Genomic DNA, 21,738 nt, shown 5'->3' on the forward strand with positions numbered 1-21,738 from the left:
GGGGACGCTGTCTTCCAGGTGAGGGCTGTGTGAGTGTATTGCAGGCCAGGAGTGACCCCAGTGCATGCCCTCCTTAGGGAGGGGGCTGCAGCTGAGTGGGATCAAACTACCCTTTGCTCTTTCCTGGTCAGAGTAGAACATTTGGGCTGGGGCAGTAGAACATTTGTGTTTTGAGAAGGGGCCCATTCTCCCTGGGTTGCCCAGACATGTTACTTTTGGTGTGTGCATCTGGGCCGCAGTCAGTCAAGGAAATGGTCTAACTTCTGATTTCCTGAATGATCCATCCACCCGCTTAGGGATCACATAATGGGGCCATTGAAGAGAGATGGAAACATGGCCCCAAGCCCATTATGGGGCTAAACTTACAGCCCTGGTCTTCACTCCCCAGGGACTGCTTTTCTGGGGGATGCTCTTTGGACCCACCCACCACCCCTGCACAGGCCTGGGGCAGGGGGTTAGGGCTGTCTGGGGTCCCAGGGCCTCTTCTCTGTGATCCATCCTGAATGTGGCTTCTCCTCTGGAAAACTTTGATTCCTTCCTGCACACTGGACTTACCTTTGGGACCCACAGAACCTGGAACACCAGGTGGGCCATGAGGACCTGGTTCACCAGCAGCCCCTGAAGAGAAACGGAGGGATGAGCACTTTGGGAGAGGCCCCAGTGTGGCTGCCCCCTATCCTGGCACTGTCATTTGGAGGGGATGCTTCCCACCGTGCTAGTGGTCTTGGATCCATTTGGTGCCCCAGTGAGGCCACTTATCAGCAAAACTCCTTAGTTTATACCACCAGAGACTTTATAGTCTATGGAGTTTGGCACCTAGTAGGCACTCAATAAATTTTATTGTCTGGTTGAGCAATATTTTAAAGAGAAAGTAAAACGGAAAATAAAGCTTCCTGCTCACAGTCTGTTAGCATTAAGAAGATTTCTGGTATCTGTCTTGGTTTCCCCTGACAAAAGCAGTCTCATAGTTAAGGATGGAATTGCAACACCTTCCCCAGCCTCTCCAGCACTGAACCTACGTCTGGGGCCTTCCCCACCTCCCTCTTGGCCTCCTTCCAGCCAGGAAAGGCTCAAAGGTCTGTGCCTCACTCCACCTTACAATTGACTCTGCCCTGCCCTGCCCACTGAGCCCCACCTCGGCCTGACTCCTCACCCTCCTTACCACCCAACTCCGGGAAGGCCACTGCTCCTGCGACCACTTTCCCGGTGGATTCCAGGGATGTCAGATGGGTTCTCAGCCCTAGGCCTGGCCCTGCAGCCCAGCCTATGCCCAGCGTCTCTGCAGGGCCTAGCACAGACCCTGACTCAGGGTGGGTGCTCAGTAAATGAAGGAAGGAGGGAGAGAGGGAGACAGAGTGAAGGAGGGACGGGTGTTGACAGAGAGAAGGAAGCACAGGCATAGCTAACTCTGCCGGTGAAGGAATTGCCTCTTACCTCTTTCCCCTTTCTCTCCAGATCCAGGAGGCCCTGGCTCACCACGAGGTCCCATGGGGCCTTCTCGCCCTCTCTGGCCCATGGGGCCTTCCATGCCAGGATCTCCTAAAGACAGGGATGGCCAGCCTCCAAGTTAGGATCCTGTGCCCCAGCTAAGGGCTCCACAGGCAGCCTCCCATGGCAGACGCTTGCCTGGAGCCCTTCCCTGGCCTCCCTGCTTCTCTCCTGGACCCCATAGCCTTGGCTCAACCTGGAAGCCAGAGTGACCCTTTGAAAATGTGAGTAGATCATGTTCTACCTCTGCCCCAAACCAGCACATGGCTTCTCAACTCACCCAGAGTCAAAGCCGAAGTCCTTACCCTGGCCTCTGAGGCCCCACACAGCCTGCCTCCTCTCGGCCCATCCCTTTGGACTTTCCAGCTCAGAGGTCTTCTCCTCCCTGATGCTCCTTAAAAATCGCCTGGGGCCTGGGCCTTGGCCTTGGCTGCTCCCTCTGCCTGGAATGTTTTCCCTAGATCTCTCCTGTTTGGCTCCTTCTTGCCCTTCAAATCTTTGCTCAAATGGCGGCCCCTCAGGGAGGCCTTCCCTGGCTTCCCTGTATAAAATTACTCTCCCCAGCTCTCATTCCCAAAATCCCTCCAGGCTGTCCTTTCCCATGTCATGCATCACCCGTAACCTGCTATAGACTTCACTATTTCTCACAGTTACTGTCTTTCTCCCCAACCCAAATCTCAGCTCCACAACAGCAGGGTTTCTCTGTTTGGTTCACTGATGTCTCTCCAGAGCCTAAAACAAGGCCTCACATACAGCAGGCACTTAATGAATGTTTTTTAAATGAATGAAATAATGAGGAATAAATGAATAAAGAAAAATGTGTTTCTTACCCATGCTGCCTTTTTGACCCTTTGGTCCTTCTGGACCTGGGTGGCCCAAGGGCCCAGGGATACCTGTGGACACACAAAGATATCTCAGCCCCTATTTTCCTCCCAGAAGTCATCAGCTAGGATTGAGCAGCTGCAACACCGGCAGGCCTGGAAGTCATCAGACAGTACATACCTGGAGTCCCAGGGAACCCTCGATCTCCTGCAGGAACAAAGGCAAAAGAGAGAGTGGTCAGCCAGAAGACTGTGCCCAATTCCCAAAGAAGTCACTAGTGGGATTTGGGTAGGGTTGCCAAACTTAGGAAATAAAAATGCAGATGTCCAGTTACATTTGAATTGCAGATAAACAACACATAGTTTTAGTTATAAGTATGTCCCATGAAATATTTGGGACAAGTTATAGTGAAAAATTATTTGTTGTTTATCTGCAAAGTTAACTGGGAGTCCTGTGTTTTATCTGACAACTGCAGGTTCAGGTACTCTGGCAGTATCAGTCCCCACTGCTAACATGGTCAGGAGGGGTGTGCAGGCTGGAGCCTTGGGGAAGGAAGCCTGGGACAATGACCCAGGTATATGCGAGGGTGTGGGTGGCAAGGATCTGAAGGGAAAGAAGAGACTCGAGGGCCCCAAAGTGGAGGAGCTGACTTCCTGCCCTGGGGTTGCCTAGGAAGTGAGGGGGGAGCTGGAGAGAGGTGGGATCCTGTCATCTTGAACGTGGTGCTCAGTATTCTTCTGGCTGCAGAATCACTGAGGATGACTAAGATAAAGAGTCCTGCCCACATCCATAACCCCTGAGTCAGAGGCTTGGGAAATGGGGCCCAAACTCTTCTGGAGATTCCTGTGCACAGGGAAGCTCACCAACCCTGGTCAGCTGGACAAAGGAGAGCTGCTCTGTGTCCAGCCAAAGGTCCCTGGGATTGGAAACCTCTCCTCCTCACACACCTGTCCCATCTGTTGTCAAATTACTTCTTGGAGTGCAAGGTGGGTTTTCTGACACTTGCTGATTGTTTGAAACAATTAACACTTGCTAATATTTAAGGTAAAAATGCCCATGTTATAATTACCTTTAGGGCCTGGACTTCCCATGTCACCTGAAACCAGAAAGATATGAAAACTGTGAGATGGGGCAAGAACCCAAAGGCCATACTTTGCCTTGTATTTTAAAACCATTTGACAAGATGTAACCTGTATTTCAAGGTGAGGCGACATGAGGCAATTCCCTCCCAGTCCCAGAGTCTATGTCATTTGGGCTCATTGCTGGGCTTCTCTTAGATGCTGCCTTATCTAAGATATTCTGACTAAAACCAAATCTCAACCCTCCCAACAGATACCATAAGATCATTCAGTTCTTCATCCTTCCATTTAGAACAAAGAAAAAGTTTTCTAATCCACCCAGAAAACTCACTTCCAACTGCAGGAAATGAATCAGAGACAAGGTTCAATCCATGGCAATACCTTTAGGGCCAGGGCTTCCTCGGAGATTTCCTGCAAGAAAAAGCAAATCCTGAGTCAGCTTCACATCTCCTGTCACACACACACACGCACAATAAGGGGATCATGGTATGGGAAGAAGAAACTGAGGCAAAGACTAGAGATCAGATTCTAAATTTGGCTAGTCCAGTGATCTTGGGCAATTCTTCTTTCCAGAACTCAGTTTTTCCAGGACTAAAGTGGGACCACAGTCTTGGTCCCACCTACCTCTCAGGGCTATTGAGAGGAGAGAGGCTGAGAGTGGGCTAGATGATGGTGCCCACAGCCCATGCACACATACCACATAGATGCAAAGAAGAAAGGGACTCAGGGGAGCTGGCCCTGTGCCCAGCGATGCTCTCACCATTTTCCTGTTCCATCATTAGCTTCTTCCTCATGAACATCCAGAGCTCCTCCTGGCTGTCGCTGTGCAGCCCAATTTTGTCCAGGTCTGCTCCCGCCGCGGGTGCCATGCCCTGGAGGCGGTTCTTTTCGATTCTATCCATGCTGTCTCCATAGGGCAGCATGCTCCTCCTGATCCTCTCCAGCTCATCCACACGAGCCTTCAGCTTCCTCACCTCCTCCGCTGCAACAGACACACGCTACATCACTGAGGGCCCGGTCCTTCGCCTTCATACACTTGCTCCTTGTGGGGAGCCTGACACAAGGGACTGGGGCCTGTGGTGGCTTCTTCACGCTAGAATACTCAGGCAGAGATAATCTGCCGTGGCCACCAGCAGGATTAGCTGCTCAGCACCACAGCAGAGCCTTAAAGAAACCTGACCTGGGAGTCAGTCTTCTTATCTGAGCTGGGTGACAAAGCTTGTCCTCACTCTCCCTGTGAGGTGGTATGAGAGCTGATAGAAATAGATATGGCTGGCCGGGCGCAGCGGCTCACGCCTGTAATCCCAGCACTTTGGGAGGCCAAGGGGGGCAGATCATGAGGTCAGGAAATTGAGACCATCCTGGCTAACACAGTGAAACCCCATCTCTACTAAAAATACAAAAAATTAGCCAGGTGTGGTGACATGCACCTGTAGTCCCAGCTACTCAGGAGGCTGAGGCAGGAGAATCGCTTGAACTCAGGAGGCGGACGTTGCAGTGAGCCAAGATTGCACCACTGCACTCCAGCCTGGACGACAGAGCCAGATGCCGTCTCAAAAAAAAAAGAAAAGAAAGAAAGAAAAAGAAAAGAAAGAAAAGAAACAGATATGGCTGCTGGGAAACAGCAAAAGTCAAAAAGGCTAAGAAAGTTGTGACCTTGTTACTAAGGGCAGCCAGGTGCTTAGACCAGGGCCTACAGGTGCAGCAAGGGTGGGGCTGGGCATCAGGTGCTGCATCCAAATTCAGCTCCACCACTAAGTGGCAGCATGTCTCTGGCCAGGTACCTCCTGGGGCCTCAGTTTCCTCATCTGTGGTAACAAGGGTCTGTACCAATGCATTCAGGTCCCCTCGCGCCCTAACACGTGGGCCCACTCACAGATTCCTGCCTTTCTGACAGGCAGTGGGGCCGGCCTGCCTCCTACCACACAGGCTGCCCTGATGCCTTTGCCACATACCCAGAGCAATGAGGCCGAAGAGCAGCCCCAGGAGTAGCAGCCAGGTGAGCAGCAGGCCCAGCAGCCACTTCCACCAGCTGCAGCAGGAGCCGCAGGGGCACCAGGCTGGCGCTGCTCCCCAAGGGCCGCCTCCAGCACCACCAACACCGCCACCTCCTCCACTGCCACCACCACCACCACCGCTGCCGTAGCTGTGGATGTCTGTGAAAGAGACAGGGAAAATTAAGCAAATGCAGGCAGCTCCTGCCTTTTCCCTCCAGTTTCTCTGACTTTTGGTGACTTTCTGGCCTGAGTGACTGTGACTGGGGGCTTTCAAGTTCCTGTGCTGTTCCACGCAGGACAGGGCTGGCTCCTGGACTGAGCACAAGGCCTGACTGGTGCTGACCAGAAGTCTGGCAATCCTGGCTCCAGCTTTGTGACCCTGAGAAGGTCACTTCACCTTTGTTTCCGTTTTTATAACATGGGGTTAAAAGATTGCCTACTTCTTGGGAAGGTTGTTGAATGAAATGGGACAAGGCATGTAAAACAGCAGAGGAGTTAGCAGCACAGCACGAGGCTTAAACATCTTTATTTTGAATATAGCATTGATCTGCATCTGACTGGGCCCAAACCTAAAGCGTTCCCATCTCCATGCCTCAGTTCACACAGTGCTTTCTTTAATCCTCACAGCGCCTAGAATTATACTCAGCTCTTCAGGGGTGCCTAGTGAATTAAAACAATGTTTTTTGTAATGAAAAGTGTTTTTAGTTCCCTAAAATGGCGTGGTAAGACTTGACCTGCTTCTATCACAAGGCAGTGGAAGGAAATGAGGAAAGGCTAAGGGGCTAGAGGTGTGCATGGCTTAGTCTCTTCTTGGGCTGCTGTGTAAAGACACAGTCACCCTGCCGTGTTAGGAGACAACCTAATTAACAAGTGTTAAAATTAGGGGCAGCTGGGGGCGAGGGGCCTGTTAGCTTTATCCCCTGAGCTAAGCTCCTTCTGCGGCCACCTCTGACCCACAGCCTGCCGCTCCCCTGACTCCCACCCTGCTGCCTTCTGAGCCTTTAGGGAAACTCTTTAGAGTCTGGTGGCTTCTGTGCACTGCTTCCAGGCGAGGGACCATCATCTGGTCCATTAGCCATAAGCAGCCCCGTTGGATCCTGTCACTGCAGGGTTCGCGGTTCTCACCCACCTGCAGTGGTGGTCTTGCCCTTTGTGGACACAGTCTTCAGGTCTCCTGAAAGGACAAACACAGGTTGACCTGAGTTTTAAACTGGAGGAGCTAGCTGCTCTGCCTATGGAGTAGCCATTTTTTTATTCCTTTACTTTCTTAATAAACTTGCTTTCAACAACATGCAGGAACATCCAGCAGCTCAGTCCTCACTCTGATATTTGTGATAATTACATCCTTGAAGACATGGCTTGGCAAACAATTAATGGTGAAAGAAAGCACTATGTTTTAATTCTCTTATGACCTTAAACCTTTACACCTCAAAACATTTTTGTAACACCAAGTTATGGGTGCCGCTTGCATTCAAACAATAAGTGTGGTTGTGAGAAATGACTCTGATTTCTTGGTTAAGGGACTCTGAACACAAGTTCCTGACCTGGGGTGGAACGAATTGGGAATGAGAAGGATGAGCTTGGAGGAGGATTGTTCCTGAGTCCATGATGCTATTTGAAAGTTGAGTGTTTAGGCCAGGCACGGTGGCTCACGCCTGTAATCCCAGGACTTTGGGAGGCCGAGGTGGGCAGATCATGAGGTCAGGAATTCGAGACCAGCCTGGCCAACATAGTGAAACCCCGTCTCTACTAAAAATACAAAAAAATTAGCTGGGTGTGTGGCACATGCCTGTAGTCCCAGCTACTTGGGAGGCTGAAGCAGGAGAATCGTTTGAACCCGGGAGGCAGAAGTTGCAGTGAGCTGAGACCATGCCATTGCACTCCAGCCTGGGCAACAGAGCGAGACTCCGTCTCAAAAAAAAAAAAAAAAGAAAGTTGAGTGTTTGTGGGCATGTGTAGAATTTACTGGGCAATTTGTTCATACCTTTCATCAGATTCTGAAAAGGATCTTTTGACTCCACAGCCCTAGACCTACCCCTAAAATGTCAGGAACTGCTAACTTTAAAGACTTACAATCAGGTTCCAATCTCTCACCTTGTTAAAGTGATAACTGATTTGATTGGCATTTATTTGAAAATGTTCTATGACTTAACATTTTCCTTCCTTTACTGACCTCCCTGAAATCAGTGATTTGGAGAGAGTCCTATAGGGCATCGTGAAGAAATGTGGTTATCGGACAAAGAACGCAGATATTTGGGAAGAAAAAAAAATAAAGCTAACAAGCGCTTTGCAAAGCATTTTTCTATTAGTTCTGAAGATTATGGAGAAAAAGTAAAATGAGAAAACAAATGCCATCGTAGACATGGCAGAGGCAGGCTTTTGCTTCAATAATGCAAATGCAAATCACCTGGGAAGCTTGTTGAACTGCAGCTTCTGACTCAGTAGATCTGAGCTAGGGCTGGGATCCTGCTTTTCTAACACACTCCCAGGTGTGGCTGATGCTGCTGGCCCATGGACCACACTTTGAGTAGCAAGGTCTCCGAAGACAATGAAATGAAATGTGGCCTGGCTGAAGTCAAGGTGGACAATAATCATATTTGTTCTTACCATTAGCTTCGGCTTTTAGGCCTGAGTCAGCATTGTAGGCAGCTTGCTTTTTTAGGGTGTCTTCTGAAAAAGAAGCTATGCACAGAACCCATTATAACCTGGCATATTCTCTTCTCAACCTCTCAACTCTGTCCTATGTTCCCCCCGCTCTCGCCCACTACCCTGCTTGGGAGGGTCTAGGTTAGACTCGTAAGAAGAGCCCCTCTTTCCTGGGGTTCATCTCCCCTGATCTGTGTTTGCGGTTAGACTTACTGTCGCCCAAATGCCTCTCTGAGAGCTCTTTGCCTGAATTTTCTCAGCTCATCTGCATTCAAGGCAGACCCTGGAACATACTATTCAGACAGGTGCTTTTCATTAGAATGGGATGGCTGTGGTTTCATTACTCATAGGGTCCCAAACCACCTTGCTAGGACATTTGGTCTATTACACTATTTGCCTTTCTTCTGAAACCCAAGCCACACAGGATCTGACGCACTTGCAGCGATGCTGGCGGGGGAGGCCGTAAAGACCTTCCCGCTGTCCTTGGTCATGATGAGCAGCTCCATCTCCTTCTTGGCAGGTGTGTTGTCTTTCTCTAGGATCAGGAACTTGCAGTCCTTGTGCAAAAGGTCATCGCTCTGCACACTTGTGGTGCAGGCTGGGGAGAAAGAAAATGGGTAAGAAGGAAGGACATGTGCCAGGAGAAGGGAGAGGGGAGAAAAGACAAGAAGAGGAAGCAGAAGAAAGAGAAGGGGGAGGGAGGTAAATTAGCAGGTGTGTATGAGGGTCTCCTGTTCTTGCTGTCAGTGGTTACTATGAAGCATCTTGGGGACCAAGGACACCCTCTATGCCTGGCTGGGCCTGGCCACCAAGAGTTTGGGTCAATGTCAGAAGCTCTGGATGGCTGGTTTATGGGGCTGCCTCCCCTCCTGGAGATAATAGGATCTTTACTGAATGGGTAAAAGTCCCCCAGTCAGGCAAGTACTTCCTTAACTAACTTGGATTCATTTTTATCCTCCAGGTCTTAAGAGTTGCCTTCTTGGGGAGGCTTTAGCTGACTACCCCACCTAAAGCACTTCACCCTCATACACACACTCCCATCTCTACTACATTACTTATTGCTGTCCTTATAATCTGTATCCTTTTCTGTAATTATCTTGCATACTTTGTGTTTGTCGTCTGCCTCCACCACTGACATCAGCTTAGTGAAGGCAGGAATCTATCCTGTTGTGTTCACTGCTGTACTGTCAGCACTTAGAACACTGTCCATCTGACACAAAGAAGGTGCTCAGTAAAGGCTTTCCAATAAATGAATTGTTGAATGGAAGACAACACACTAGGATTAGAACAATGGAGGAAACAGCTCACTGTATGGTGCTGAAATATGTGGACAAAGTTGATATAGATTCTGTAGAAAGTAGGGAGGGTGCCCGCAGTTTCTGAGGGCTCCATGAGCTGCATGTAACAGGTGAAGGCCAAAGGCTTCCAGTCAAGGGCAGTGGCTAATGTGCAAGTGCCTGGCCCTAGGCAGGTATGGAGGGTGGAGCTTCCTGCCCCCTTCTGATAGGAACATTCATGGGAATGTTCACCTTTATTCACTCATGGAAACATCCAAGAGGCCCTTGGGGCAAGTTGCATTTGCAGGCCTAAGACCACTTATGGGTCCTATTTCCTCTTCCAGTATACCATGTGTGTTGGAAGGATACACAGGCAGGATTACTGCAGAGTAATCCTCCCTGTGCACCAGCCTGACCCCTGACAGCTGGGAGCAGCACTCACCGGCAGAGGTGGAAACGCCAGTGTTCACAGCCGCAGGACTCTGGGGCATGTTTTTCTTCACCCCATATGCTGCAAGAAAGGAAGCTGGATCAGCATGGGAGGGTGGTTCCAGGTGACTCAGGAGAAGCCTGGTCAGCCCTGGCAGAGAGGTACCCCGACCCTCTCCAGTGAAAAGCAGATGATGAATCAACTCTCTCCAGCCATGGGGACAGTAATGAGGGTTTAGATGGAACGTTCTTAGGTATAATCCTCCTCATCCTTCTAGCTACTTCCAGGAAGTCCTCCTAGACCTTCATGCATCTCCTTCTCTCCTGAACTCCTACAGCCCTTAACACCTGCTCTGCACAGCCTATCACTTGTTCCCATTGTCTTATAGAGCCTCTCATTGTCTCATGTGTGTTAGACTTTCTCCTACAATTAAGTAGCAGGCAAGTTGGAGGCAAAGGCTGACCTAGGTTTCATGTCCCCAGCCACCCCCAGGTTTGCACAGCGGCAGCAACCTATAGGGGGTGAACCATAAAATCAACCAGATGATTGATTTGCAGTGACAGTGGGCTGTCAAGGATAGCAGTGAGCTGGCGAGACCACCAACCTAACCAGTTTGGCTGTGAGAGACACAGGAACATACAAGTGATGCCTTACAAGGTGATGCTGTTGACAGGACAGCCTTCCCTGTGTGCTTGACTCATGTCTGAGCCAGTTAATGATCAAGATTGATATCTTGAGTGTTGTGTCTTTGGTGGGAAAGGTCAACTGATTTTCAGGGACGTTTTGGGTCTGCTAATTCAGTGAGTTGTAGCTGCAAAGAGGTGTCACTTCCCAGCGCCTAAGCTCCAACCCTCGCCTACTGACCTGTGGAAGTAGTGGTGGTGCCATGGGACAGGGTAGTCGAGCTGGGGGCCAGATTGTTCTGCATGCCAAATACTGTGAAAACAACCGAGGTCAGGTGAGTACAGGGAGCACGCAGGATGTCCCGTGGCTTAGGATGGCTCCCAGAGTCCCAGACCACTTTCATAATCAATGCTTTTGCTGACAGATTCCCAAACTTCCTCGATTCTCACACTCTTTGTAATGTAGTAAATTTGTTAATACCCCCACCTACCTACCCCAGGCCAAAAATTACTAACAGTTCTACTTATCACGTAGTTAGGTCCATCCAAGTTAAAAGCAGTAGTTTGCACAAGGTCTGACAGATGTTGCTGACAGAGCTCTCAAAATTTAAAAATATCGTAGGGGTTCCCTGTTTCCTGTGACACCCTGGGGTGCCTTGGTGCACAGTGTGGGAACTGTAAGCTTAGGATATGGACACAGACACCTCGGGTGCTGAGAGGCACTAACTTGGCAAACTCCTAGTATTCCCGTTAGCCCTTCCTTCTCCTGACACAAACACATAAAACTCCCCCACCTCCACTATGATTTCAAAGGCTCCTTGTTTATTTGATTGCTTGTTTGTTTGTTTTCAACAACGTGCAGGAGCTTATTCCTCCTGGCCAGCAGCTTTGTTATTTGGGGCACAATATCAAGGATCTGATATCAGCCCACCTTCCCTTGGGACCTGGTTTTTTATCAGGACTTTGCAAAGCAAAATAGCAAAGGCAGAAGAAATAAAACATGTAGCCAATGTCTTCTGGATTTGGTGGGCCTCTAGTCAACTGGAGGAAGGTGCTGAAAATCTGAATGCAAAACTTGTACTTGCCTCTATGTCAGTCAAGTAAATAAACAAGGCCCACATCATTATGTTTATTAGTTACATTATCACAGGGAGAAGGCAGACTCCTTTAAAAAGAAAAGATGTAGGCTGGTAATATTTACATATAGGCTCTTAAGATGTATGTGGAAACATAGCAAATAAATATTTCTTTAAAATTGTTGTATGTTTGCATTGGAAGCTAAGCAGTAACATTATTTACCCCAATGTAGTTACTCCAACAAACTGTGTGTTATATTTATAGAAAGATCTGAAAGTAGTTACTCAACGAATTCTATTTTTCTTTAAAAGATCTGAAATAAAATCCTTCTAAATTAACAACGCCTTTACCCTGAAAATGTCCTACACTATGATTCCCTTAGACCCTTCATTTCCAGTCCTCCAACTCTTCCAGAAAATAAAGGCACCACCTTAGAATACGCACATCAATGTGGGCTCATGTTCACTCGCCTGAGGCTTTTCCCTTGAGGTCTGAGTTCTCCCTGTGGTTGAGGGCAGGCTCTGTGCAACCCTGTGCCTCTGCTTCTGGGCTGCAGTATGCATGGAAGAAAGGCCTTCACGCTCTCAGGTGAAGCATCCTAACACTTCTATGCAAATAGCCTGGAAAAGTCATCTCAAGATGGTGACACTGACCTGAGGAGGAAGTGCTGAGTCCAGGGTGCAAAGTGGGTGAGCAGGACGCCATGTTATTTGGAACTCCGAAGACTGCAGGGGCAAAGAGGAAGGCTGGTGAGAGGGACATCTGGCCCAGACAGGGATAGAGATTCGGATACCACAGAAGCACCAGAAGAAATGCCAGGATTGGGTTTTTATATTTTGGTAAATTCTTGTTTTTAGGAAAAACAGGCTCTTGCCTTGCAGCAGAGAATGAAACACTAGCCTGCACTGCACCTTGGGTCACAGCCAACAGGTGATCTCAGGTCTGTCAGACCTGGAGTGAATAGTGGGTCCAGCCAAAGGCTCTCTTGTGAGTGACCCTACTTTACAGAGATGGTCCCTGAAGCTCAGAGAAGTCAAATGTCTTATTCAAGGCCCCACCGTCAATTCATGTGAAATGAAACTGATCTCCTACATCCATTTTCAGTGTTCTTTCCAGTTTTCCTGATACACTGTGCTATGTATTCTAAAGGGGACGCACCAGAAGAAACACCTTCTAGATTGAATTGAACTGAAGTTCCAGGGGGAATCTCCTGGGATGTTTGGCCACAGAAAGCCTCTCCAGGAGGCCCTGAGGATGGCAAACATTCTGAGGGTCATCCAGCTCCAGGATAGAGGCATGATGAGTTCAGGGGTGAGAGAGGGTGTGGGCTGCCCGCCAGATACCTGATCCCGCAGAGTAGGCATTGGTGTTGAGGAGGGACGAGCTCTGGGTTGTCATGTTGTTGTGATAGGTCCCCATGGAGGACCCTGCGGGCAGGGTGGAGGACCACACATGGGACGGAAGGTTAGCATCCAGGATAGTTGCATCGTAGGTGCCTGACACTGGAAACAGACACATGCACACAACCCAGTGAGAGACAAGTCAACACTCCCTGCTGGGGAATCTAGTCACCTCATTTTGCTGGGATTTCCTGGTTTGGGCATTGAAAGCCCCACATTTCAGGAACTTTCTCAGTCCAGGAACCTGGGGTGGTTTCCATCTGAAATCTCAGAGCTGGTGAAATCATTATCTCTTGGATTAGAAATTTTAGCTGGCTCCTGGTAAAATCTGAGGTAGCCAAATTTTGCCTTGGGGTCCACCCATTTCTCCTTCTAAACCTGGCTCCCCATCTCCTGGTGGGCTGTCCCACCAATGGCATTCCTCTCCACCTGTTGCTGACTCCTCCATCTTCAAAGACACTGAGGGAACAGTTCTTTCAGGAGCAACAAATAAGACCCCAAAACGAACTTCTTTCCAGTCACCATGGCCATTGCAGGGTGCATGCCTGGGCAGGGGAGCCCTTGGTCTGGGGCCACACTGCATGCATGGCAGCCTTTTCTGGTTCCACCCTCCTTAAACATTCCTATGTACCAGCCAGACACTGTGCCCCCAAGAGGGGATTTTCCTGCTTCTTCATATTTGGGGCCAGTTCTGCTTATTTGTCTATGAGAGGGAGCCAGCCATGCAGGTCAGAAAGTGCCCTGATGTTTTGGCTTTAGGGTGAAAAACAAGAAAGATCACAATCTCTAGGCTTTTCTCCAGTAGTGAATGGGAGGGATGTTTCCTATCATAGTAGATCTGGCTTTTTCCCTCACCTCCCTCCATGGCTCTGCTAATTTATATTTCTGCCTTCCACAGAACCTACCTTGCACTTGGAGGACATGTAATATGGAACTGCTGAACAATGCTCATCCTACTTGACTGGGACATGTTGGTTTTCTGACTTCCTCCAGAGACCCACTGTCCACAAGGGCAGTGACTGTGTCTCTCTTGTCCATTGCTTTTCCTCAATGCCTGGTGCTTGGCATAGAGGAGACATTTAATAAATAGTCACTGAATGAATACATGAAAACTCTACACATTTCCCCAATATTCTGCATTTGGGGGATCTGGCCAACATACTGTCCTGGGAAAGAATCTCTAGGATTTAGGGCTGGGCTATGCATATGAAATGAGTGACCAGCCAGGGGTAGGATAGGTACAGCCCACATTTTTCACTGCTTGAAGAGCAGATACTCAGTGCTTTTCAAGGTCTCTGGCAAAGCCTGAAAGGCCTGCCAAGGCGTGGTTGAATCCCCAGGCCAGGATAGATCTGCCACCTTGTTGCCTTCCCTCCTGAAGGAAATAATGTATACAGTGGTCCATTTCCAAGACAAAGTGCCTTAAATCGGCTTAGGTCAGCAAACTACAGAAGAAGCAGGATATACTAGGCCCCTGCTTGGATAGCTAATGCCTGCTTATTGTTCTCCCTTTCCCCAGCAGTTCCCCCCACTTAGTTTCCCTCACTCAGACAAAAGAAGTTTAGTCTAAGGTAAAAGTTTACTAGACTACAAAATAGCTCATTTTGTCTGTTCTTATCAGCTTGCCCAGCTACTTAGGTCATAAGTCAAATACTTGAAGAGCCCCTAAGCTAACTAAGATTGCAATGCATTGTGGGCTGCAACAAAATGCAGCAAGACAACCCTAAACAAACACCTAAAGCCCCTGCCCAACAAAAGAGGGAACTAAAAAGACACCCTCTAACATTCTCCCAAATAGTCCATTAGGGAAAATGCTGCAGGTTTTTAAGGGCTAACCCTCGAACCAGGGACAAGGAAAAGCAAAAAATGATAAAGTATTACTGTGTTATCTGGGCCAAAGAGCCCATTCATCAGCCTTCAGTCTTTTGGCCTAAGTTTGGCTCAGATGAGGATTGGGTGTGCCAAGCTTTAATTCTCTATGTGAATAATAAAACCCCATCCTCATAAGAGGAGATGGGTTATGCTCTTTGTTAAATTAGTGAATTAACCCCCATGCTCCCCCTTCAAGAGGAAAAAAAAGAGCATAGTAAAAAGCCCTCACCCAATAAAAAGCTCTGGGATCCCATAACACACTTGCCTCCACTTCACATCTCACAAAGTAGAGGACAGGGAAATCAGGGGGTAACAGGAAGGCTGGAGGAAGGGGAATCTGGGGATCATAAAGAAGCTAAACCCAATGCTCCTGTAAATCCTTATCCAAACTTGAGGAAAGAATTAGAACAATGTAAGAAGGACATTGAGAATTTCCCTATTCCTTCTAAACAGCAGATGTCTAATATGTACCCTCTTAGAGAAGTCCCTGTGGGACAGGGAGAAGTTGAATATGTAAGTGTGCCTCTAACAAGTACTAAGGTTAGGAATTTTAAATAGGAAATAAGGCCGCTCTTGGAAAATCTCCACGGTGTAGCAAAGCAGCTAGATCAATTTTTAGGACCCAATTTTTGTACTTGGGCTAAGATGATGTCAATTATGACTATTCTGTTTATTGGGGAAGAGAGGGGAATAATTAAAAGGGCAGCCATGACCATTTGGGAAAAACAGCATCCTCTCGGGCAAAGAGTCCCGCCAGCTGAGCAGAAATTCCTAAATGCAAATCCCAGATGGAATAACAATAACCCCAAAGATCGGGCCCAAATGCAGGATCTAAGGGGATGAATAATTAAAGGGATTAAAGAGTCCACTTCAAGGACACAGAATGTCTCAAAAGCATTCGAGCTTCAAGTAAAAGAGGAGACTCCCTCTGCATTTCTGCAGAGGCTCAGGAATAAAAAAATAAAATAAATAAATCAGGATTAGATCCAGAGGACCTAGTAGGGCAAGGCCTTTTAAAGTTTAATTTTATGACTAAAAGCTGGCCTGATATTACTAAGAAACTGCAAAAAAAAATTGATGGATGGAATAAAAAGCCAATTAAGGAATTACAAGGTTTTTGTAAAAAGTCAGAAACAAATTGGAAAAAGAGAAAGAGAGAAAGCCAAAGCTGTCCATCTTGCAGACGGACAGAGGGGAGCCACGGCATGGCTCACGCTGGTGCTCAGAAAGAGAAAGAGTTAAGCTGCTGACCCTGAAGGCAAGGGGGAGCCGGCTGTGCAGCTGCAGGTGTGGGGGTGGCAGGAGCCACAGAGCCGAAGCAAACAGCCGAGATAAAGGTGGACAGTGTGAGAGAGCTAATGTAAGTAAGCTGTTAACATGGCGAGTGTGCTGGCACCCAGAGAAAGAAGAAGAAACTGAATGTAAGGGAAAGAGAAAACAGGGATGACAGAGACAGAGAGATTAAAAAAAAAAAAAGAAAATAAGCAAGAGAGAAAGAGACTGGAAAAGACAGAGATCAAAGACACAGAAGGTGAAACTGGGGAGACAGATAATGTAAAAGGAAAAAAGAGTACAAGATGAAGAGAGAGAGACAGAGAAAGAGAGAGAGGCCATGGAAGACGGGCGATGGGGAGACAAAGGTGCAGGTGGGCAGTGGCTGCCATGGCCCTGCTGGTGGAGGGGAAACTGAGGTTGATCTTCGGCAGGGCCCTGGTAGTGAGCACCCCACATCAGGTCAGGAATATATTAAATCAAAGAGTTGGGAGATGGTAAACTAATTCCCAGGTTTTAAAATATGAAGCCATATTATTACAAAAAGATAATTTAGTCTTGACAACATGTATTTGCTTGAATCCAGCCAGCTTCTTATGAAAAGGAGAGGGGAATAAAAAGGCATCAAATCATAACTGTTTGGATATCACAGAATGTCAAACTAAAGTTAAACCAGACCTTAATATCAAACCAAAGTTAAACCATCCCATTACATGATGGATGAGACTGTTTGTAAATGGGTCATCCCAAGTAATAAATGGTAAAAAACACAATGGCTATGCTGTCATTAATGGAAACAAATAATCCTTATGTGAAAAAGGTAGATTACCCAATAATTGGTCAGCCCAAACCTGTAAATTTCATGCTCTTAAACAGGCCCTCAAGCTTCTAGAAGGCCAAAAAGGCACTGTATATACTAATTCCAAATATGCCTATGGAATAGTACACATCTTTAAAAAGATCTGGACAGAGCGGGACCTAATAAATAGCAGGGAGAAATAATTTGTACATGGGGAACTGATCAAACAAGTTTTAAAAAGCCTCTTGCTTCCAGCAGAGATAGCCATAGGAGACACTGTAGAAGCTGTGGGGAACAGGCTTGCAGATAAAGCTGCTAAGCAAGCTTCCCTGGAGGAAGAAATTAGATTGTTTAGCCTAATCCCAAAGATCCCTAAGGTGATATTAAAACCCAAATTTTCTAAAGAGGAGGAGGAAGAGCTGGGCAAGATAGGGGCCACTCAAACTGAGGATGGGAGGTGGGTGCTCCCTGATGGGAGAGAAATGATAAGCAAACCCATAATGAGAAAACTGATGTCCATACTGCATAAGGGAAGTCACTGGGGTCCCCAGGCCATGTGTGATGCAATACTCAAAAATTACGGGTGTATAGGGATTTATACCCTTGCTAAACAAGTGTGTGGGTGTTGTGTAACCTGCCAGAGAATAAACAAAACGGTAGTTAGAAAACAGACTACCAGAGGAAGACCTCCTGGGTTAAGGCCATTTCAAAGCATTCAAGTAGATTTTACAGAAATGCCCAAAATAGGGAGACTAAAGTATCTACTGGTAATGGTAAGCCACCTCTCCGGCTGGGTGGAGGAATTCCCCCTTCCAACTGCCACTGCCGGGAATGTGGCAAAAATAATCTTAAAACAAATTATACCTAGATTTGTCCTGGTAAAAAATATTAATTCAGACAATGGGAACCACTTTACCTCAAGGGTGCTAAGGGGAATTATGGAAAGTTTACACATTAAATGGGATTACCATATCCCTTGGCATCCCCCTTCCTCTGGAAAAGTAGAAAGAATAAATCAAACTCTCAAAAAGCATATTACTAAACTAATCTTTACAACTAAAATGCCTTGAATGTCTCCCAATAGCACTCCTTAGGATTAGAACAGCCCCAAGCAAAGACTTGGGACTGTCCCCTTACAAGTTATTATACGGACTCCCATATTTAGATAGGACTACTGATCTTCCTACTAAGGAAACCAAAAACCAATTTTTAAGAAATCATATACTGGCCATATCCTCCACCCTGTCATCCTTTAGGTTAAAAGGACTTCAAACTCAAACCCCGCCTCTTGAGTTCACAGTTCACCACTTCCAGCCTGGCATCTCGGTGCTAATTAAGACTTAAAAAGAAGATAAGCCCCACCCAAGCTGGGAGGGTCCCTATCAAGTGGTCCTAACCACTGAAACGTGAGCACGAACAGCTGAACGAGGGTGAACTCATTACATTCAAGGGACTGGTAAAAGAAACCCCAGAGGAAGGGAAAAGGGCAAATGGGAAGTGTATAAATCACCTAAGGAACACTTAAAGCTAACTCTAAGGAAAACCTAGAAGACAGCTATAAGCAAACCCCTTCATTATGGGTGGATATGGTTAGGATTAATCCTAACACAAGGGGTAAAAGAGGACCTGAGTATTGGATAGGGCCCAGTACTAGGGGTGGAAAGTAGGGAATATCCAATCAATCTAATAATCAACATAACTAAAACCTCTACCTGCTAAACCATAAAATTCAATGCCTGCCGAGTCTTACATTGTGGGAACTTAGGAAACCAAAGGCAGCTGTCACAAGCAAACAAATATCTATGCCCTAAAACAGGTTGCTATTGGGGAAAGCCCTGTGCTAGCTGGATTGAGGTTTGGTGGGCCCCAATTTCAAGTCTCACTTTCACTGTTCTCTGGGTCTCTGAGTCCATTCTTTGGGTTTGGATGGGTAAGTTTGTTTCTCACACTCCTCGGCAGCCTGGGCTGTCAGACTTACCCGACTGGGAGCTCGCTGTCACAATTTTGGTCTCCACAGTGCCTTTCTTGGGGATGGGGAGTGTGTTGGAGGAATTCCGTGTGGGGCTCACACTTGCGGATCGACTCCCCTTGAGCAAACGCTTAACATCATCCAATTCTGTCCCTGTAAAAGAATCCACAGACGTTTCTGTTAAGTCCAGGGTTCTTTCCTGAATCCCTGTGCAACTGGGGGAACATTTGTGGCATTCTGACTACTAGGGAGAATGGCATCTGCCTCACACATTGGGACTTTTTGCTTGGCTTTATAATATTCACATTTTACTAATGAATAGCACTTATCAACTTGGTACTTTGTCATATTAGCCTCATAAATCTTCTGCGTCTCACAAGGAGGTCAAGGTGCTTGGGAGATATTTCCTAATCAGACCTCATCAAACATCACAGAAATGATTCTGTGGCTGGAAGACACTATCATCTAGGATCAGGCAGTTAGAGAACCAGGTCCCTTGAAACAGATGCTTCAACAGCAGTCTCATCCCCTGCGCAGGATGCATCCGATGTTGGGTCCTTGACCTTGTATGCCTGGGGCTGTCAAAATGAATTTGTGGGCCATAACTCCTAAACATTATGCTGTGTTCACGTGTGATCTAATTTCAAGTCTGTCTGGCTGATTTAATTTGTAGCAAGCTGAAAAGTGGAGCAAACTCCCTGTGCCTCCCACACAGGAAGCAGGGAAGCAGGAGAAGTGGGAGGCACCGTGCATGGGGAATGCATGAGAGGATGCATGGGGAGTGCATGAGAGGAGACACAGGTTTGCAGACACTGTATACTGAAGGAACTCTCAGCCCCAACTCCCTTCGCCTCACCACCCCTAAGCCTGGAAGGACTCAGGTGAGAAGGTGTCAGGCCTGGAGTCAGATTCCACACCCCTAGGTACTGAGCTCTCTGGACAAGCACACATCTCTGTCCTGAGCCACTGACCCTGTTCTTTCTTCTCCTACTCCTTGAACATGACTGCTGTCCTAAAGTTAAGCTCATTTCAAAACGTTGTCAAATACCTCTAGCAAGAACAACAGGTATCTAACATATTCCATCGACAGAGACTGGGGGGTCTCTGACATTTGAAATAAAGTTCAAATTCTTATACTCTACTACTGACCCTTCTCTAATCTTAAATTATCCCATTATGTCCTTGCTTTGAACTGTTCCTTCGATGTCTCATGCAGGCTCATCCCTTTGAGCCGAACTGATCCACTGTTCAGTTTCCTTTCAGGTAACACCTACCCCGGGAAGGCTTCTCTGGCCTGATCTCCATGGGCTGCCGTGGAGCTGCTCCTCCCTGTTCCCTCACCACACTGAGTTGTGATGGTTGGTTGACTTACTGTCTCCCTATTAGTCTGTGAACTACTACACAGCAGGAACCACGGTTTACTCAGCAGCTTAACCCCAGCCACCTAGCCCAGGGTCCAATTCACAGAAGGCCCTTAAAGATGTTTTATGATTGCATGCATGCACATACACACACATACATGTACACACACACACACACACACACACACAGCACTAGCCCTGGATTTCTGGACCGTTTCTTTCCAGCAATATCATGACCACTTACATCGGGTGGATGGGGACGCACTCTGCAGTCGAACTCGAATTTCGCTCTCTGTACAAGGGAAGAGATAGAGAAGGGTGTGAATGAAGGAGCTTAGATCACAATCCCTGACACTGAACTCCTAGCAGCAGATGACCCTTTAGGCTGCTCTGACATTTCTGAGATCTGGAAACAGGAAATCTAGGTGTGCCCAAGAAGAGTGCTGCTTAAAAAGGGAGACCTCCCTACCTCCAACAATTCTCCATCCTGCCAACTGCACACCTCCCAGCAGCTGGAGAAGTTCTAATAAAATTCCAGGCTGAGCAAGGAGGTTCCAGTACAATCAGCAATGGTCAACCCTTTCCCCATCATCCACCTCATGGCTGCCAGAACCAAGGTTATCTCCTGCCTCCATGGTCTCAGGCATTGGCAAAAGATTCTAAAAGCCAGAGTGTTTACTTGCCATTTTGGCCTCTTCAGAGATGGGAGGGGCAGGAAGCTGGTAGCTAACATTATTAGTTAGCTTCAGGTGGAGAATTGGCATCTTTCAACTATCAGCCTAAAGTTGTGGGTGGTTGGCGTACTCCTAACTTCCAAGTTATTGATGATAATAAGGCCCATAGGAAGTCTAGGTGGGTCATTGTGAAGAATTCTGCCTTCAGCTCAGCCCTAACATGCTGCCCCCCACCCTGCCCAAAGCTTAGCAAGAGCTGCTTCTCCCAGGACCACATTTCTCTCCTATATCATTGTCTAGATGACTAGATTACAAAACTGTCATGGAGCTGTTTATGTCCTGGATGAATTTTGAAAAAATAGTTGGGGAGATTTTGCTCATCTTTTGATGTGTAAAGGCAATTAGAGCATATCTTGTTAAAGTCAGCCAGGAGACCAGAAGTGAAAGCAGATGTGGTATCTGCATCTTCAGATGATCCACAGCAAGACAAATGATGCCCCACATTGTTATCATGTGTTTTGCTTCCTGCCTCTATGTGCTTGTTAGATTACTGTCAAAAGCTACCCTTCCCCTCCCAAAAGAGCCAGTGGAAGATTCCCAGGATACTCTAAGCTCCTCGAAAGCAGAAAGCATGCCTTATTTATTCTTCCGTACCCCTTACACTCCCTGGCTCAAGGCTGGACACACATTAGCTGCTCAGAAAATACTTGTTGAATGAATTGGACTGAACCCAGTGACAGCACTCACCTCGTGTTTGACTCCGTCCTCTGGTTGAAGAAGATGCTGAGAAACAAAGAAATGCAATTTTAGGCATATATAAGAGGTGGCATGCTAAATACTTTTGACATGGAGGCAGATATATTTGGGGAGGGGTTACTTTCATAGTGTGTCTAAATCCAGATAGGGGCTTTTCTGTATAGCAGTTGCTTAATAAATGATGATCACTTAGCAA

General features: G+C 47.4%; 1 protein-coding gene across 2 annotated transcripts in view; it reads right to left on the minus strand.

The window, feature by feature from the left end:
• Nucleotides 1-21,738, minus strand: part of COL17A1 (collagen type XVII alpha 1 chain) — a 51,655-nt gene that overhangs the window by 22,267 nt on the left and 7,650 nt on the right. For both annotated transcript variants that reach the window (XM_024253736.3, XM_024253735.3), the window contains exons 6-23: nucleotides 21,534-21,569; nucleotides 20,357-20,404; nucleotides 18,761-18,904; nucleotides 12,783-12,941; nucleotides 12,093-12,164; nucleotides 10,604-10,675; nucleotides 9,752-9,820; nucleotides 8,469-8,630; nucleotides 7,994-8,068; nucleotides 6,516-6,560; nucleotides 5,345-5,545; nucleotides 4,150-4,371; nucleotides 3,771-3,800; nucleotides 3,380-3,406; nucleotides 2,491-2,517; nucleotides 2,319-2,381; nucleotides 1,435-1,539; nucleotides 556-618 (exon numbers count right to left, since the gene is read on the minus strand). In XM_024253736.3, coding sequence (XP_024109504.3) covers nucleotides 556-618; nucleotides 1,435-1,539; nucleotides 2,319-2,381; nucleotides 2,491-2,517; nucleotides 3,380-3,406; nucleotides 3,771-3,800; nucleotides 4,150-4,371; nucleotides 5,345-5,545; nucleotides 6,516-6,560; nucleotides 7,994-8,068; nucleotides 8,469-8,630; nucleotides 9,752-9,820; nucleotides 10,604-10,675; nucleotides 12,093-12,164; nucleotides 12,783-12,941; nucleotides 18,761-18,904; nucleotides 20,357-20,404; nucleotides 21,534-21,569 — 1,620 coding nt within the window. The remainder of the gene's footprint in view (nucleotides 1-555; nucleotides 619-1,434; nucleotides 1,540-2,318; nucleotides 2,382-2,490; nucleotides 2,518-3,379; nucleotides 3,407-3,770; nucleotides 3,801-4,149; nucleotides 4,372-5,344; nucleotides 5,546-6,515; nucleotides 6,561-7,993; nucleotides 8,069-8,468; nucleotides 8,631-9,751; nucleotides 9,821-10,603; nucleotides 10,676-12,092; nucleotides 12,165-12,782; nucleotides 12,942-18,760; nucleotides 18,905-20,356; nucleotides 20,405-21,533; nucleotides 21,570-21,738) is intronic.

The sequence above is a fragment of the Pongo abelii genome, chromosome 8 (assembly GCF_028885655.2).
Source record: "Pongo abelii isolate AG06213 chromosome 8, NHGRI_mPonAbe1-v2.0_pri, whole genome shotgun sequence".
Lineage (NCBI taxonomy): Eukaryota > Metazoa > Chordata > Mammalia > Primates > Hominidae > Pongo > Pongo abelii.